This window comes from Ornithorhynchus anatinus, chromosome 1 (genome assembly GCF_004115215.2).
Source record: "Ornithorhynchus anatinus isolate Pmale09 chromosome 1, mOrnAna1.pri.v4, whole genome shotgun sequence".
Lineage (NCBI taxonomy): Eukaryota > Metazoa > Chordata > Mammalia > Monotremata > Ornithorhynchidae > Ornithorhynchus > Ornithorhynchus anatinus.
In genome coordinates this window covers 10,393,593-10,410,221 of record NC_041728.1, presented here as the reverse complement: position 1 = coordinate 10,410,221, position 16,629 = coordinate 10,393,593, and the positions used below count along the sequence as shown (strand labels likewise).

At 52.0% G+C, this 16,629-nt stretch overlaps 1 protein-coding gene across 2 annotated transcripts in view; it reads right to left on the bottom strand.

Annotated features, from left to right (window-relative positions):
* The window catches only part of PCSK1 (proprotein convertase subtilisin/kexin type 1), a 40,819-nt gene extending 29,661 nt beyond the window's left edge, over window positions 1-11,158 (bottom strand). For both annotated transcript variants that reach the window (XM_029066969.2, XM_029066978.2), the window contains exons 1-3: window positions 10,252-11,158; window positions 5,747-5,851; window positions 833-943 (exon numbers count right to left, since the gene is read on the bottom strand). In XM_029066969.2, coding sequence (XP_028922802.1) covers window positions 833-943; window positions 5,747-5,851; window positions 10,252-10,434 — 399 coding nt within the window. In that variant the 5' untranslated portion in view covers window positions 10,435-11,158. The remainder of the gene's footprint in view (window positions 1-832; window positions 944-5,746; window positions 5,852-10,251) is intronic.
* Window positions 11,159-16,629: the final 5,471 nt, after the last annotated feature.

Sequence of the window (16,629 nt, the reverse complement as noted above, 5' to 3'; positions counted from 1 at the left end):
TTCTGTGGAACTCTTTTCCCTAGTTTTCTGGGAGACAAATCCCTTGCCAAAGGGACTCTGGGCTGGGGGGCGGGGGAAGGTTTGAAGGATAAAGCTCTCCTTTAAAACAAGCTCTCCTATATAGCTTTATCAGTCAATCAGTAGTATTTATTGAGCCCTTAATGGGTGCAAAGCAGAGCACTGTACTAAGGTCTTGGGGAAGTACAATCCAATAAGAGTTGATAGGCAAGATCAGTGCTCTCGAGGAGTTTACAGTCTAGTCTGCTCTCGACCCCAGCTTCTCCCTCTCTGAGAGTTCCTCTGAAGCAAGAGGCTAGAATAGTGATCTTGCCTCCCCCCTCACTTCACTGCAAAGGTTAATCGATCAATCAGTGGTACTTATCGAGTGCTTACTTTGTGCAAAGCACTGCACTAAGCAACTGGGCGTGTACGGTACGAAAGAGTTGGTAGACACGTTCCCTGCGGACAATAAGTTTATACTCTAGAGGAGATAATAGTAATAATGATAACAATTAGAAATGGATAACAATTAGAATGGAGAAGCAGCGTGGCGCAGTGGAAAGAGCATGGGCTTTGGAGTCAGGGCTCATGGGTTCGAATCCCAGCTCTGCCACTTGTCGGCTGTGTGACTGTGGGCAAGTCACTTAACTTCTCTGTGCCTCAGTTCCCTCATCTGTAAAATGGGGATTAAGACTGTGAGCCCCACGTGGGACAACCTGATTTCCCTATGTCTACCCCAGCGCTTAGAACAGTGCTCGGCACATAGTAAGCGCTTAACAAATACCAACATTATTATTATTAAAGGAACGCCGAATGTTCACTAAGCTCTTACCAGATACCACTGCTGGGTCCACATGGGATCATTGAAGAGGTTATTGGCTGAATCCCTCAGGACAGAACGTTTGCTTCGTTGTTTCTCATACTGTTGCTCCGCCCAAGACACCTGTGAGGATATTTGATCAGAAAAACACCCGAAAGCCACCCATCACCCTCCTCTCTTGCCAACTCAGCCCCTCCTTCGGGCTATTTGCCGACAAACTGAACTCGCTGCCGGAGAAGAGAGGAAGTGCCCACGGGGAGATGAGTGTTTTTCTCAATTACAGTAAAGTATACCCTAAGGAGCAGAATCATTCAGGGCTGTGATGATTCCATGAAATTATTTACACCGAGGTTACAGGAGGAGTATAAGTGTCGCTGCCTTTCATCTGCAAATGCTCGGTAATGCCCATTTTCCTGTTGAACTTACCATTGTCTGCAGTTAGAAAATTGTCCAATCTGCCGTAGTGATTCACCAAGCTAAAGGGTTTTACCTTCAGCGGCATTCAGCCACCTGCGATGTGATTGCTCCTAGCCTTCTGCATCCTCGAGATGAAAATTGGGATTCGGGAAAAGGGGGTGGGAAGATGAGGCCAAGCGAGGCAAGAGGCCAGCCACTTTACAAATATGAACTTCAGCCCCTGCCTTATGAGGTTTCTCGGTCAAGGTTAAGAGCATGGGGAGCATACCTACTGAACTTTGGGTGGGCTCAGAGGTGAAGAATCAGATGGAGTGCTAAGGAAGTGGGAAAATTCCTCCCTCGCACACATTAGCATCCGTGGCACTTGATGGATTCCACCCACCTTGGCTTTGGGAAACCACAGTCTGGGCGCCTGTATTTCCACCTCAGAACACCTACAGTACCCTTGGGTCAGACATGTCTTATAAAACTGTCTTCATTTATGTCTCACCGTGTGACTTAGTGGAAAGAGCAATGACAAGAGCAAGGAGTCAGAGGATCTGAGCTCTTGCGGTACCTGCTGTGTAACCTCGGGCAGGTCACTTAACCACTCCGGGCCTCAGTTCCTTCGTCTTCAAAATGGGGATTCAACACCCGCTCTCCCTTTTATTTAGACTGTGAGTCTCATGTGGGACCTGAATACTTGTACCCACCCCAACACAGTGCTTGGCATGGTAAGCACATAACAGACACCGCAATTATCACCGCAATTATTTTGCCCTCTGACAAACAAGGCTGACCTTACCAACTCCAATAATAATTGTGATTTTTTTTTTTAAGTGCCAAGGACTGGGGTAGATAAAATATAATCAGATCAGACATAATCTCTGTCTCACACAGGGCTCACAGACTTAGGGAGAACCGGTTTTTAATCTCCATTTTATAGATGGACAACTGAGGAATGGAGAAGTTAAATGACTTGCCCAAGGTCCCATAGAAGGCAAATAGTGAGAACCTTGAAAGCCCAATGAGCAACCTTTTAATTACTATCTGTTTTGACTCCACAATTGCGAGGGGGGGGGTTTGTTTGTTTTTATAATGGTATTTGTTAAGCACTTACTATATACTAAGCTGTGGGGTAGCTACAAGTTAATCAGGCTGAATACAGTCCCTATCCCACAAGGGGCTCACAGTCTAAACGTAGGAGGGAGGAACAGGCAGTGAATCCCCATTTTGCAGTTAAGAAAACTAACGCACAGAGAGGTTATGCGACTCGCCCAAGATCAGACAACAGGTGAGTGGGGGAGCCGGGTTTAGAATCCAGGTCCTCTGGCTCCCAGGCCCGTGTTCTAGCCATTATGCCACGGTGTTTCCTTCTGCAGCGTCTGTGCCGCGCAGAAACTGCTTCTCACCTGTAAGGTGACATGCCTCTCAGAACTTCAAAGAAATAACTTCAAATAAAAATAAGCAAATCCCAGTAGATGCCCCAGATTGAAAACCAGCCGAGACAAGACACATATGTCCCAGAGGACATGGAAGTGCAGTCGATACGATGCGAATACAAAAATAAGAAAACTGTAGGTAAATCATCCTGCTTAATGTCATTCTAGACTGTGAGCCCGTTGTGGGCAGGGATCGTCTCTATTTGTTGCTGAATTGTACTTCCCGAGGGATTTTTACAGTGCTCTGCACACAGTAAGCGCTCAATAAATACGACTGACGATGAATAAATTATGCCAACATGTCCTAGTGTGGTATTGTGATCTGAGGAACTACAGAGTGAATGTGATAAATTGGTGACACTTTCCTGTTAAGAATGTAATCTATGCATAGCAGATATAAATGGAGAAAGAGTGTTGTCCCTCACAGTCAAAGACACAAATGACGAATCAATCGATCGAGGGTATTTACTGAGCACTTACTTGCATGCAGAGCACTGTAAATAGCCCTTGGGAGAGTACAGTGCTATAGGTTTGGTAGGCACGATTCCTGCCCACAAGAAGCTTACGGTCTACAGAGGAACTTAGAGGTGAAGTTCACCTATGAGGGTGTATGTGGCTTAAAACGGCTAAGGCAAGACACACAGTCCTGGCTAAACTGTGCACACAAAAAGGCTGTCCCTTGTTGTGTTATCACACAATGTTTCTAGCATTTGACGATGCTTTCTCTCTTGCCTATAATCAGAACTTCATAGTAATAGTAATGGTATTTTTAAGTACTTATTGTGTACCAAGACACTGCTTTAAGAGCAGGGAATTGCAAGAATCATTATTAAACATCTCAAACCAGAAGAGATAACTGCGGAGTAAAATTGTGACTTCATACATGGGGCTCATGAATCTTCTTTCATAGGTTGTTTTTTCCCCCCTTGGGTAATACATTATTTTATCAATAACTGAATTTCTTAAAAAAGATATTTACTTCTTTCTGGTGTGGATTCTGATTGCTGAAATTGCTTCATAAAATAATAATAATAATGTTGGTATTTGTTAAGCGCTTACTATGTGCCGAGCACTGTTCTAAGCGCTGGGGTAGACACAGGGGAATCAGGTCGTCCCACGTGGGGCTCATAGTCTTAATCCCCATTTTACAGATGAGGGAACTGAGGCACCGAGAAGTTAAGTGACTTGCCCAAAGTCACACAGCTGACAAATGGCAGAGCCGGGGTTCGAACCCATGACCTCTGACTCCAAAGCCCCGGCTCTTTCCAGTGAGCCACGCCGCTTCTCTATAATAGTATCTGTGTCTGTGGGTCTTGCTAGCATCACTTGTAGAACAGGGAATGGATCTCGGAGTTACCAGGGAGCTATGGGAAAGGTTTTGGTATTTATAGCTGCCACTGGGACCTGCAAAATTCTGCCTCACACCTGCCTGCTCTCTCCCACCCACCAAAAGCCCAGGCTGAGGCTTGAGCACGGAAGCCTGTGGCCATGTTTCCTGTGAGTCGGTGGCAGTTGCTAGGCAGGAGTGAATGCGCGGTGAGCATTAGGAAAGTTTTGCTTTTAGCGAGCTCATTAAACGCGGACCCCACTGTATTATATTTCCTTGGGACATCTCCTGATTCCTTGCCTTGACGATAAAAATCGATGACCACTTCTTTCTCTCCAGCCCTCGCCCTCTCTCCATTTGCATTCACCAGCGTTCAGCGGTGGGACAGAGGCAGGGATCTCTGCCTGGAGGAGAGGGGGGTGTCATAGTCTCATTCGTGTGGTGAGAAAGTCAAGTGGATTCTGACTGCTTTCTCACCTTCCTCGCCTGCCTCAGAGGCCTGGAGTTTGGGCTGGCGTGGGACCAGTAACTCAAGGTTGCATTTCATGGTGCATCCGTGTCCTGTGTGTGTAATTACTCTGCTTTTCTCCAAGATAGGGGCATAGAAATGCCATAGGAATCTGTTCTTCCCCCGAGACATATATATTTCATGCCAGAGGCTCGAGCTCATTTCTTTTTCTGCCTGAGCGGAAGAAATGCTCAGAGGATCCGTTAAGGAACAGCCTGATGACACACGGCATAGGTTTGGTAAGCCGGTAGACCACAGGTGGGGGATGAGGGGGAAGCAGAGCCATGACCCCTAAATCATGGGCCCGGAGCTCACCAGATCTTAGATGACACAAATGGCAGACTCGCATTTGGGCTTTCTGGCGACACCACACTCAGAGAAAATGGCACCAACCATATCATTCCCAAATGCAAGAGGTGAGGCCATGCCCACATCGGGATTTAGTTTCACAAAGAGCTTCCCAAAGCCATTCAGGAAAGATTCCACTCAGCCTGTAGAACTGCCATTGCTCTTCCCTACTTTGACCAACCATCGCTCTCCAAACCATTGAGCCAAGGACTGCAAGCATCTGTTGGCATCCAACAGGCTAAAACCTCCCCTCAAATGCTGCACAAGCACCATACGGTTTCTTCCAGTGGAGAGAGCGTGGACCTGGGAGTCAGAGGACCTGGGTTCTAATCCCTGTTCTGCCATTGGCCTGCTGTGTGACTTTTGGCAAGTCACTAACTTGTCTATATCTCAGATTTCTCATCTGAAAATGGGGTTAAATACCCATCTTCCCACCAACCTAGACTGTGGACCCCATGTGGGACAGGGTCTGTGTCTCATATGATTGTAAGGTATCTACCCCACTGTTTAGTACAGTGTTTGGCACATGGTAAGTGCTTAGGAAATATTAAAGAGCAATGATGATAATAATAATAATAGAAAGGCAGAGGCAACAAAATGGTATTTCCCTAAACTCTGATTAAATTTTTAGGGAATACCCAGATTACTTTAGACCTGAGGATTGTGGGTTGAAGTTCATTTCCATGGTTGGAATAGACACTCAGATGCAGGGAGGAATACAGTCACCATTTAACCATTTCCCTCAACCAAAAAACACTGAAATTACTGTGGAAAGTTAAAACCTCAAAATAAACGGCAAGCGACCAGGAACAGATCAGCAGCGGACGGAACCCCATCAAAATCAAGTCACGAGATGACATTCATCTCTGAATGGTGGTGGCTAAAGGCAAAGTCGGAGCACTTACGCGATCATCATCTGATAATCTCTTTGTGATATGAACGGCACTTCTCCGAGACCTTCTTTGGTGATTTTTATGCAGGAACAAGTAGTGATTTTCAAGTGATCCAATCTGTAGAAGTAGAATTTAAAATAAAAATACTTTTCCCAAAGAAGCAATGCTCTCTGACAAATATAACTATTCCTAAGTGAATGCCAACCAGTGACGCGATAGAGAAGTGGGATGCCTAATGATTCAATCATTTCGCTTCTAATCGAAAATAACCCCAAAATAAATCAGTTTTGATAGGTCAAAACTTCTGTTGGGTGTCCACATTTAAATTATCTGGACAATCCTGTTTCCAAAACGTGCTTTGGCCCAGGCTTCCTGGAGATCGCCAGTGGATTCATATATCACTTTCTTTGTTGGAAATAACTGGATAAATCAGGAGGTGAATGTGGGCCTGTATGGAATGGGTGTTGTTTTCCTGGAAAAATTCCATTTTTGGAGTCAATTAGTCAGGTCGGAACTAACATTAGACTCCAATTTAATATCTTGGTGCTTGGGCCAAGCAGACAGGACTTCCATACCATTAATAGTAATAATAATTATTATTATGGTATTTGTTAAGGACTTACGCACCAGGCACCATACTAAATGCTGTGGCGGATGCAAGCAAATTGGGTTGGACAGTCCCTGTCCCACACGGGCTCACAGTCCTAATCCCCATTTTACATAGGAGGGAACTGAGGCCCAGAGAGGTGAAATGACTTGCCCAAGGTCCCACAGCAGATCAGCGGCAGAGCCGACATTAGGACACATGACCTTCTGACTCCCAGGCCCACCTTCTGACTTCCAGGCCCGTGCTGTATTCACTAGGCCATGCTCAGAGCCCCGACTTGTAACTTAGCAGCATTCTGATCTGATTGTCAGGCATTATTTTGCACTTTTCCAGACCCTCTAGACTGTAAGCTCATTTTGGGCAAGGACAATGTCCACTAACTCTGCTTTCTTGTACCCTCTGAAGGGCTTAGCACAGTGATCTTTGCACAGTCAACACTCAGTAAATATGACTGATTGATTGACCCTGGCCTTGACTGTGACCCCGCTGCCGTCCCCAGAGCAACCGAACTTCCCGAACCCCGAGGCAGCCTCTGGTAACGAGTTAGATCCCTGATCCAAACTCAAAGAATGCAAACTAACACTTGGGGTCTTACTAGCCTGAATTACCTCAGAAGTCCCTCTACTCCCATCTGGCTACCATGGAGAAGCAGCGTGGCTCAGTAGAAAGAGCACAGGCTCGGGAGTCAGGGGTCGTGGGTTCTAATCCCGGCTCCGGCACTTGTCAGCTGTGTGACTTTGGGCAAGTCACTTAACTTCTCTGCGCCTCAGTTACCTCATCTGTAAAATGGGGATTAAGAATGTGAGCCCCACGTGGGACAACCTGATTACCTTGTATTTCCCCCAGCGCTTAGAACAGTGCTTGGCACATAGTAAGCGCTTAACAAATGCCATCATTATTACCGTGCGAGCCACCGTATCGGAATCAACCAGCGGTATTTATTGACCACCTATGCTGTGCAGAACATTGTACTAAGCACTTGGGAGATCATAATAGAGTTGGTAAACAAGATCCCTGCCCTCAAAGGGCTTAAGACCTAATGGGGAGAGAAGAATATTTGCTATTCTTTTTTCCAACCTGCTAGGAGGTTTGACCCCTGCAAATAAAGGCTTTGATTATCTAGAAGAATGGCAGATGTAGATACACACTTTGAGCTCTGAGTTGTATTAAGATCTGTCCTTATATTCAGAACAATAATAATAATAATAATAATAATAAATGATGGCATTTGTTAAGCACTTACTATGTGCCGGGCCCTGTGCTAAGCGCTGGGGTGGTTACAAGTAAATCTGACTGGACACAGTCCCCGTCCCATGTGGGGCTCATACTCTCAATCCCCATTTTACAGATGAGGTAACTGAGGCACAGAGAAGTTGAAGTGATCTGCCCAAGGTCACACAGCAAAGTGGCGGAGCCGGAATTTGAACCCATGACCTTCTGACTCTCAGGCCCGTGCTCTATGGTCGATGACATTTCACTCCTACCTCTCCAACCCCATAGATTGTAGTAGCAGGAACGTAAGCTCCTCCTCTAGACTGTAATCTCGTTTTGGGCAGGGAATGTGTCCGTTTATTTTTGTAATGTACTCTCCCAAGCGCTTAGTACAGTAAATGCTCAATAAATGCAAATGAATGAATGAATGGAAGAGGTTCTGTGGGATTAGAGGCAAGAGCTGGGGTACTGTAACTGCTCCTCTGAGTCATCGTGTGTTTCAGGGCAAATGCCGTGATCTCCAGACTCTTGGCCCGGCCCTGATTTAAAGACAGACTTCAGGTTTAGGCGACTTGGAGATAGTCGATTTCTGGGTCCCATGAAGAGAAAAATGGTGAGTCTCTGAGCGGCTTGGTTCTGATATACTCTCCCAAACAGTACAGTGCTCTGCCTACGGTAAGTGTTCCATAGATGTGATTCATTATCGATCGACTGACCGATTTCCAGTCGGAGATGCTTCGCTCGGGAAAGACAGAATGATCCCTGACCCAGCTCCTCACTCATCTGGATCAGAGAAGATTTGGATACATCAACCTTGGCTCTGGGGGGGAAGATGCTGCCTTAGGATGCTCAGCTCATTTGGGAAGGGGTGCCTTTAGGGTTGTGCTCCTTTAACGGGTGTCTCTCCCTGGAAAGATTCTAACAAGGACCCGGGCAATGCAGGTCCACTGAACTGTGGCTGGATGGCCGCTCCCGGCTGGATAATCAATCGATAAGTGGTATCTACTGAGCACTTTCTGTGTACTTTGTACTTTCTGAAGTGCTTAGTACGGTGTGTGCAGGAAGCGTATGCAGAACACCATACTAAGCACTTGGGAAATCACAGTGCGACATAATGTACAGTGGGAGACAGATGTTAAAATAGATTAAGGCTAGGGGAAATAGTAAACTGGCTTCCGTGGCCTTGGCTAGCTCTCTCACCAATCCTGTCCGCGGCTCTGATCCCCAGGGACTACCCCCGCAAACACATCCGACATCCCGCCCGTCCAGATTTCTGTTCCTGGGCTTGGTTGGCGGGGGCGAGGGGGGCGGTGGCGGCGGACAGTGGGAAGGTCTAGGGAGGTAGTGATGGACTGTGGAAATGGCCGGGAGAGAGCCAGAATGCAGGAGTCCCACGTCTAGGCGATTCCTCAAGGCCAGATAGGCTGCTCAACCGTCGAGACGAGTCCCAGGCACGGGGATGCCCGGCTAGGAGGCCGAATCCGACTTTAGTACAGACCCTCGGGGGACGTACTGTAAATGTGGGGAGGGGACTTGGACCAGCGAGACGGAGGGGGGCGGGGGGTGCCGTTGGACTCCGATGGGCATCTCCAATCCGATCTCCATAATCTTCAAGCAACCGGGGAGCCAGAGCAGGCAGCGGGCAGGTCCCGTTGGTCGGCTTGTAGAGTTGCAAATTTTGAGGCCGGCAGCCCCCGCAGGGCCTCAGCATCCGGAAGCTCCAGGACGGTCCCCTGGACCAAAGCAGGTCCCATCCTTGTCCTGGGGGATCGACCCCCAAGGACCGCCCCGTCCCGGACCGGAGGGTTGGGGAGGATGTGGGGGTGAAGGCAGAGCACCCCACCCTTGCCCACTCGCGGTGGGAACCGGGACCAGCTGCGAAGGGCAGGAAGTGACCGATGGAGAAGGACTCGCTCACACGCTCCAGGGCATCCACGCGCTCCCCGAAGAGGGCAGCCCCCGCCCCCGTCTCCCCCGCTGGACGGCTAGGTCGGTCGATGGGGGAGAAGGCGGGAGGGAAGGGAACTCCCAGCAGTTTTAGGGGAGGGGTCCCAGCACCCCCCGAGGTATGAGAAGGCTCCCGGCGCTTTTAGGATGGAGTCCCGGCAGCTCACCTCCTGGGAAAACGGGGAGGGAGTTCCTAGCACGCTCCGTATGGGATCCCAGGACCCCCGAGGTTTGGGAAGAGAACTCCCAACGGGTTTAGGATGGGGTCCCAGCATCCCCCCCCCCCCCCCCCCCCCGGGCAGACGGGAAGGGATCTCCCAGTGGTTCATTCGTTCATTCAATAGTATCTATTGAGCGCTCACTACGTGCGGGGCACTGTACTAAGCGCTTGGAATATACAGTTCGGCAACAGATAGCGACAACCCCTGCCCAGTGACGGGCTCGGCGGTTTTAGGAGGAGGTCGGTCACCCCCACCCCCAGCGCCCCCCGCCCCCATCCGGGGAGCTCCCAGCAGACTTGGGATAATAACTGTGATATTGGTTAAGCGCTCACTCTGTGCCGAGCGCTGGGATCCCAGCCCTCTCCGCGGGCGGACGGGAGGTCCCAGAGGACTTAGGATGGGGAGGACGGCGGGGAGGGAGGGCTCACCCATCTGTCCCCTACTCCCCCCCCCCCCCGGGTCCTCCTCCCTCCAACGCCCCAACCCCCCCCCCCCCGTGCCCCCCGCCGGCCGCCCCCTGCCCGCTCTACCTGGCCGAGGAGGTCGTAGCCCAGCTCGTCGGCGATGGCCCGAGCGGCCCCGGGCCCCCCGGGCACCTCGGCGGCCCACTGGTTGACGAACTGCCTCTGCGGGCCGGTCCCGGGCCCGGGCGCCCCGCAGCCCCAGAGCAGCGCCCAGGCCACGCAGCGCAGCGCCCAGGCGCCACCGGCCATCGGGGGCGGCCGGACTAGGCTGGACCTCTCCTCCCGCTCCTCGGAGCTAGCGGGGACGATGGAGGGGCTCTTCCCGGCCCGGTCCCGCCCAGGCCGGTCCTGCCCAGCTCAGCCCGGCTCTTCCCGGCTGCCCTGTCCAGCTCAACTCAGCTCTGCCCGGCTGCCCTGTCCAGCTGTGCCCAGCTCAGCCCGGCTCTGCCCGGCTGCCCTGTCCAGCTCAACCCGGCTCTGCCCGGCTGCCCTGTCCAGCTCAACCCAGCTCTGCCCGGCTGCCCTGTCCAGCTCAACCCAGCTCTGCCCGGCTGCCCTGTCCAGCTCAACCCAGCTCTTCCCGGCTGCCCTGTCCAGCTCAGCCCAGCTCAGCCCGGCTCTGCCCGGCTGCCCTGTCCAGCTCAACCCAGCTCTGCCCGGCTGCCCTGTCCAGCTCAGCCCGGCTCAGCCCGGCTCTGCCCGGCTGCCCTGTCCAGCTCAACCCAGCTCTGCCCGGCTGCCCTGTCCAGCTCAACCCAGCTCTGCCCGGCTGCCCTGTCCAGCTCAGCCCAGCTCAGCCCGGCTCCGCCCGGCTGCCCTGTCCAGCTCAGCCCAGCTCCGCCCGGCTCCGCCCGGCTGCCCTGTCCAGCTCTGCCCAGCTCAGCCCAGCTCCGTCCAGCTCCGCCCAGCTGCCCCGGCCGGCTCTGCCCGGCTCCCGCGGCTCTGGAGCCCCGGCCCCGACAGCCGGAATGGAAATGAGTTTCTTTCCACGTCAAGTCGACGAAAGCCATCTTGACGTCAGATCTACCTGGGCCGAGATCCCGACGGTGTCCCCGGCTCGGGGCGTGGCCTGGGGAGGGGAGGGGGGGGGGAGGGTGACCCTGGTCGCCAGCCCGGCAGAGGCGGGAATGTGGGCGGGAGGAGAGCGGGAAGCACGTGGCCGCCCAGAGCGCCCCCCGGCGGCGCGGTCCGGACCCGCAGCGCCCACCCCCGCCCGTCATCATGACAGTAGTAATGTTGGCAAGCACTGTTCTAAGCGCTGGGGTAGATCCAAGGTAATTGGGTCGTCCCACGTGGGGCTCACGGCCCTCATCCCCATCTTACAGATGAGATAACCGAGGCACCGAGAAGAACAATAATTTTGGTGTGTGTTAAGCGCTTACTATGCGCCAAGCGCCGTTCTAAGCGCTGGGTGGATCCAAGGTAATTGGGTCGTCCCACGTGGGGCTCACGGTCCTCATCCCCATCTTACAGATGAGGTAACCGAGGCACCGAGAAGTGAAGTGACTTGCCCAAAATCACACAGTCGAGAGATGGCGGAGCCGGAATTAGAACCCATGACCTCTGACTCCTGAGCCCGTCCTCTGTCGAGTGAGCCACACCGCGGGCTCGCCCCGTTTCACCTCCGTGTCCTCTGTCCCCCCGGGCCGAATCACCCAACACCTCCTTTCTGCCCAACTCAGCCTGAACGCCAACCCCCCACCCGGAGCCTCCATTGAGTGCTCGCCCCCTCACCTTTCCCCCCTCGCCTCCTCGCCCCCCAGCACTAATGTATATATGTCTACTTTTGACGTGTATAGATCTGTGATTGGATTTATATTAATAGCGATGATGGCATTTATTAAGCACTTCCTATGTGGCGAGGACCGGCCCCAGCGCTGGGGTAGATCCAAGGTTATCAGATTGTCCCACGTGGGGCTCACGGTCTCAATCTCCACTTTGCAGATGAGGTGATTGAGGCCCAGAGAAGTTAAGGGACTGGCCCAAAGTCACACAGTCGACAAGGGATAGAGGCGGGATCAGAACCCACAACCGCCGACTCCCAAGCTGCCCGTGCTCTTTCCACGAAGCCACACTGATGCCCGTTTACTTGTTTTGATGCGTCTAGATCTGTAATTCTATTTCTATCGATGGCGGTTTACTTGTTTTGATGTCTGTCTTCCCCCTTCTAGACTGTAAGCCCGGTGTTGGCAGGGATTCTTTCTCTTTATTGCCGAGTCGTACCTTCCGAGCGCTCAGTACGGTGCTCTGCACCCAGTAAGCGCTCAGTAAAGACTATCGAATGACAATGAATGAACGTCCAAACCCCAAATAGCCACCCAGGCTCCACAACCATCCCCATCTTGCTCACCTAGAGCCCCCCCCATCAGGCTTCCCCGAATTTTTCCTGGGTGTGTGTGTCCGACAGCCTGCTTTTTCATCGATTTCAATCCATCGATCGGTGTCTTTATTTTTTCTGATTATCTTCAGTGGTATTTGTTAAGTCCCGTGTGCTGGTACTCAACCGTGTAGTAAGCTCTGGGGTGGATACCAGCTAATCAGGTCGGACAGAGTCCCCGTCCCACGTGGGGCTCAGTGTCGATCCCCATTTTCCGGATGAGATAGCTGAGGTCCGGAGAAGTGAAGCGACTGGCCCTAGGTGTTCATTGAGCGCTTACTCCGAGCCGCTCACTGCTTCTGGGTTCTAATCCCGTGCCCCCCGTGCCCCCCGTGCCCCCCGGTGGCCGTCGGACTGGCCGGGGCTCCCGGGGCAGCAGTGGCCGGCCCTGCGAGGGGAGCGGCGCTCTCTGGCTCCGGGCCGGCCGGCATCCACAGGGAGGTCGGCGCCCGCCCGCCTCCCTCCTCCCGCCTCCCAGCTCCCAGATCCCGGCTCCCTCTTCCCGGCTCCCAGTCCTCCCAGCTCCCTGCTTCCAGTTAATCCCAGCTCCTAGCCCCCAGCTTCCAGTTCTCCCAGCTCCTAGCTCCCAGTCCTCCCGGATTCCAGCTCCCGGCCCCCTCCTCCCGGCTCCCGGTCTTCCCGGCTCCCTGCTTTCAGTTCCCCCAGCTCCCACCTCCCGGCTCCCAGTCCTCCCAGATCCCAGTTCCCGGCTCCCAGTCCTCCCAGCTCCCTGCTTCCATTTCTCCCACCTCCCGGCTCCCAGTCCTCCTAGGTCCCGGTTCCCGGCTCCCTCCTCCCGGCTCCCAGTCCTCCCAGCTCCCTGCTTCCATTTCTCCCAGCTCCCGCCTCCCGGATCCTAGTCCTCCCAGGTTCCGGCTCCCGGCTCCCGGCTCCCAGCTCCCGGCTCCCGGCCCTCCCACCTCGCAGATCCCAGCTCCCTGCTACCAGCCCTCCCGGCTCCCGGTTCCCAGCTCTCCTATCTTCCATCTCCCGGCTCCCGGCTCTCCTATCTTCCGTCTCCCGGCTCCCAGCCCTCCTATCTTGCAGCTCCCAGCGCCCAGATCCCGGTTCCCAGCTCCCTGCGCTGCCCGGGCGAGGCTCCCGCCCCCTCGTCCCGCTTCTCGGTGCTGGCCCGTTCGAAGACGGATTCCCCATTTCTCCCCTCTTTAAAGCAAAACAGGGCGCGGCGGGGGGCTCGGGGGAGGAGGACGGACAGGTGGGTGGGGGATCGGCTGGCTCACCATCCCTCCACCCCTCTCCGGCCCCCACACCCGGAGCCGCTAGGGACTCGGTTTGGGCTTAAACACTGCTCTGGGATGAGGCACGTGGGGGATTGGGAACACGGGACTTTGGCTTTGGCCACCTTCTGGGCGGTGCCTCGTGCGAGCGGGAACGGGGAGAGAGACAGGGAAAGAAGGAAAGATTGAGAGACAGGGAGACAGAGACGGAGATGGAGAGATGGAGGGAGAGTGGGAAAGGCGGAGGGAGAAAGAAAGAGGGGGGGGAGAGAGAGAGCCAGAGAGGAAGAGAGAGTATAGGTCTAACTGGACTTCCAGCCTGCTCCTCTGGCCCTGCCTGGCTCCTGGCTTAGAAGCCGCCAGGGTCTCCTCTGAACTTACTTCGGGGTGACCTCACCGCCCACCTTAAACCAGGCCCAGGCGATCACTGGGTTTGGGGGTCGGGGCTTCAGGAGGGAGTATAGCCCAGAAAGTTGCCTTTCCCAGCGACCCGGCACTCTGAGTTCACAGCCCTTAGATTCATAATAGGCGTGTCTGTCCAGTGTTTACTATGTGCCTGGTAGTAGAGATCAGCCGAGAGAATCGAACGGCACCCAGTCTCTGACCCTGGCCCACATGGGGCGTACAGTCTAAGGGGGTGAGAGAACACGTCCTTTGTTTACAGAGGAGGAAACTGAGGCACAGAGAAGTTAAGTGGTTTGCCCAAAGTCACTCGGGTCTCCTGACTCCAGTTCCTGTGCTCTTTCCTCTAGAGGAGCAACATGGTCTAGGAGAGAGAGTGCGGGCCTTGGAGTCAGAGGACCTGGATTCTAATCCAAGCCCTGGCACTTGCCAGCCGTGTGAATTTGGACGAGTCACTTAACTTTTTTGTGCCTCAGTTTTCTCGTCTTTATAATGAGGATTCAATCTCTGTTCTCCCTCCTACTTAGACCGTGAGCCCCAGGTGGGGCAGGGACTATATCTGATGTGATTACCTTGTATATAGCCCAGTGCTTGGAACAGTGCTTGAGACATCTTGTCTCGTCTTATGCCGTTGAGTCATCTCCGACCCGGAATGATGCCATGGACACAACTCTTCCAGAGTGCCCCACCTCCACTTGCAATTGTTCTGGTTGTGGGTGCGTAGAATTTTCTTGGTAAAAATGCGGAAGTGGTTTACCATTGCCTCCTAACTTGAGTCTCTGCCCTTGACTCTCTCCCATATCCCTGCTGCCCAGCAGAGGTGAGTTTTGACTTGTAGCAGTTTGCCTTCCACTCACTAGCCACAGCCCAAGCTAGGAATGGAATGGACATGCCTCAGCTTGACTCTTCCTCCCATAGTCGAGACCGGTAGAGTACTGGAAGCTCTCCAGGTGCGACTCTGAGGGGGCTTGCCGCATAGGAAGAACCTAACAAACACCGCAGTTATTGTCATAATTAGTCCGTGCAGCTCTTCTAAGGCCACCTTAGAAAATCTTAGAAGATCTCTCCTTCCCATTGCTCTGGGCTATAGCTGATCAGTTGCAATCTCCAGAATAAAATTTCAATGCATGAAAATATTTCAGAATTGTATTTTGTAGAAGGATGCCTCTGGATTCAGTTCTTTTATTTTCCGTTAGGAAGCGTTATTCATAAAACATTTATTTCCACATTATGACAGGGACTCGGCAGAACATCTGAAAGACAAAAATCCTTGCTAATTGTGTTATCATTATATACAGGGAGTAACTGAATTCTTGGAGAAAATGCTAGGCCCAAACTTTAATGTAGGGTACATTGATATACATATATGTATATATGCATATATACTATATATAATACACACATATATATATTATATATAATAATATTGGTTGGACACTAAACAGGGTTTTTAGGAGGTAAATGGGAGAAGCGTAGAGAGATGTAAACCTCAGGGAACTTCCAAACAAAAGAAAAAATAGAGAGTAGAAGTAGAAAGTAGAAAAAGTAGAAAGTTTATTATTGTAAATTTATCTTAATAAAAGTTTGTTTTAGGAGATGCCTACTGTGTAACCTTGGGCAAGTCACTTAACTTCCATGAGCCTCAGTTTCCTAATCTGCAAAATGGGGATTCAGTACCTGTTTCCTCCCCTCTTAGACTGCCAGCTCCATGTGGGTGAGGGACAGTGGCCGCTCTGAGTCTCTTGTCTCTACCCTGGGACTTAGCTCACTGCTTAGTGCAAAGTAAGTTCTCCAAAAATATTCTGATTATTCTGTAATTATAGGATCAGACACAGTTCCTCTCTTTACGAGGGGGAAATTGAAGCCCAGCAAGGTTAAGTGACTAGCCCAAGATTGCCTAGTAGGCCAGCGGCAGAGCTAGGACTTGAACCCAGGCCTCGTGACTCTCAATCCCGTGTTCACTCCTCCAGGCAAGGCTGCCTCCCCTTAATACAAATCACTGAAGAAGCAATTTCACAATGCCTCTTCTCGTCCGGGTTTCTGGTTACAATTCTGGGACCATCTAAGCTCTAAGAGCAGAGCAAACACGACCTTTATCTTTGATTCGCGAACCACCTTTTTTCTGATTAAAAAACATCCAGAATTTGGGTCGGGCTTGGAATTCTCCATAAAAATGAGAAGGCCTCTCTTTTCACGGGCCGTAAAGTTGTAAAGTCCACTGGAAAATTTCCTTCTAGTGTGTGAACCTACTGTGGAGTTTTAGGAAAAGAAAAACTGACTTGAAAATATCCAGGGCAAAGCCTTCTTTAGATTCAGTGGAGACAGAAGGATGAAACAAGGACCATCCAGATTTTGTTTTGGGTGATTACTGTCATTGTGATTGCATATTTAATAGAGAATGAGATGGAATTATGAATTCTCATAAGC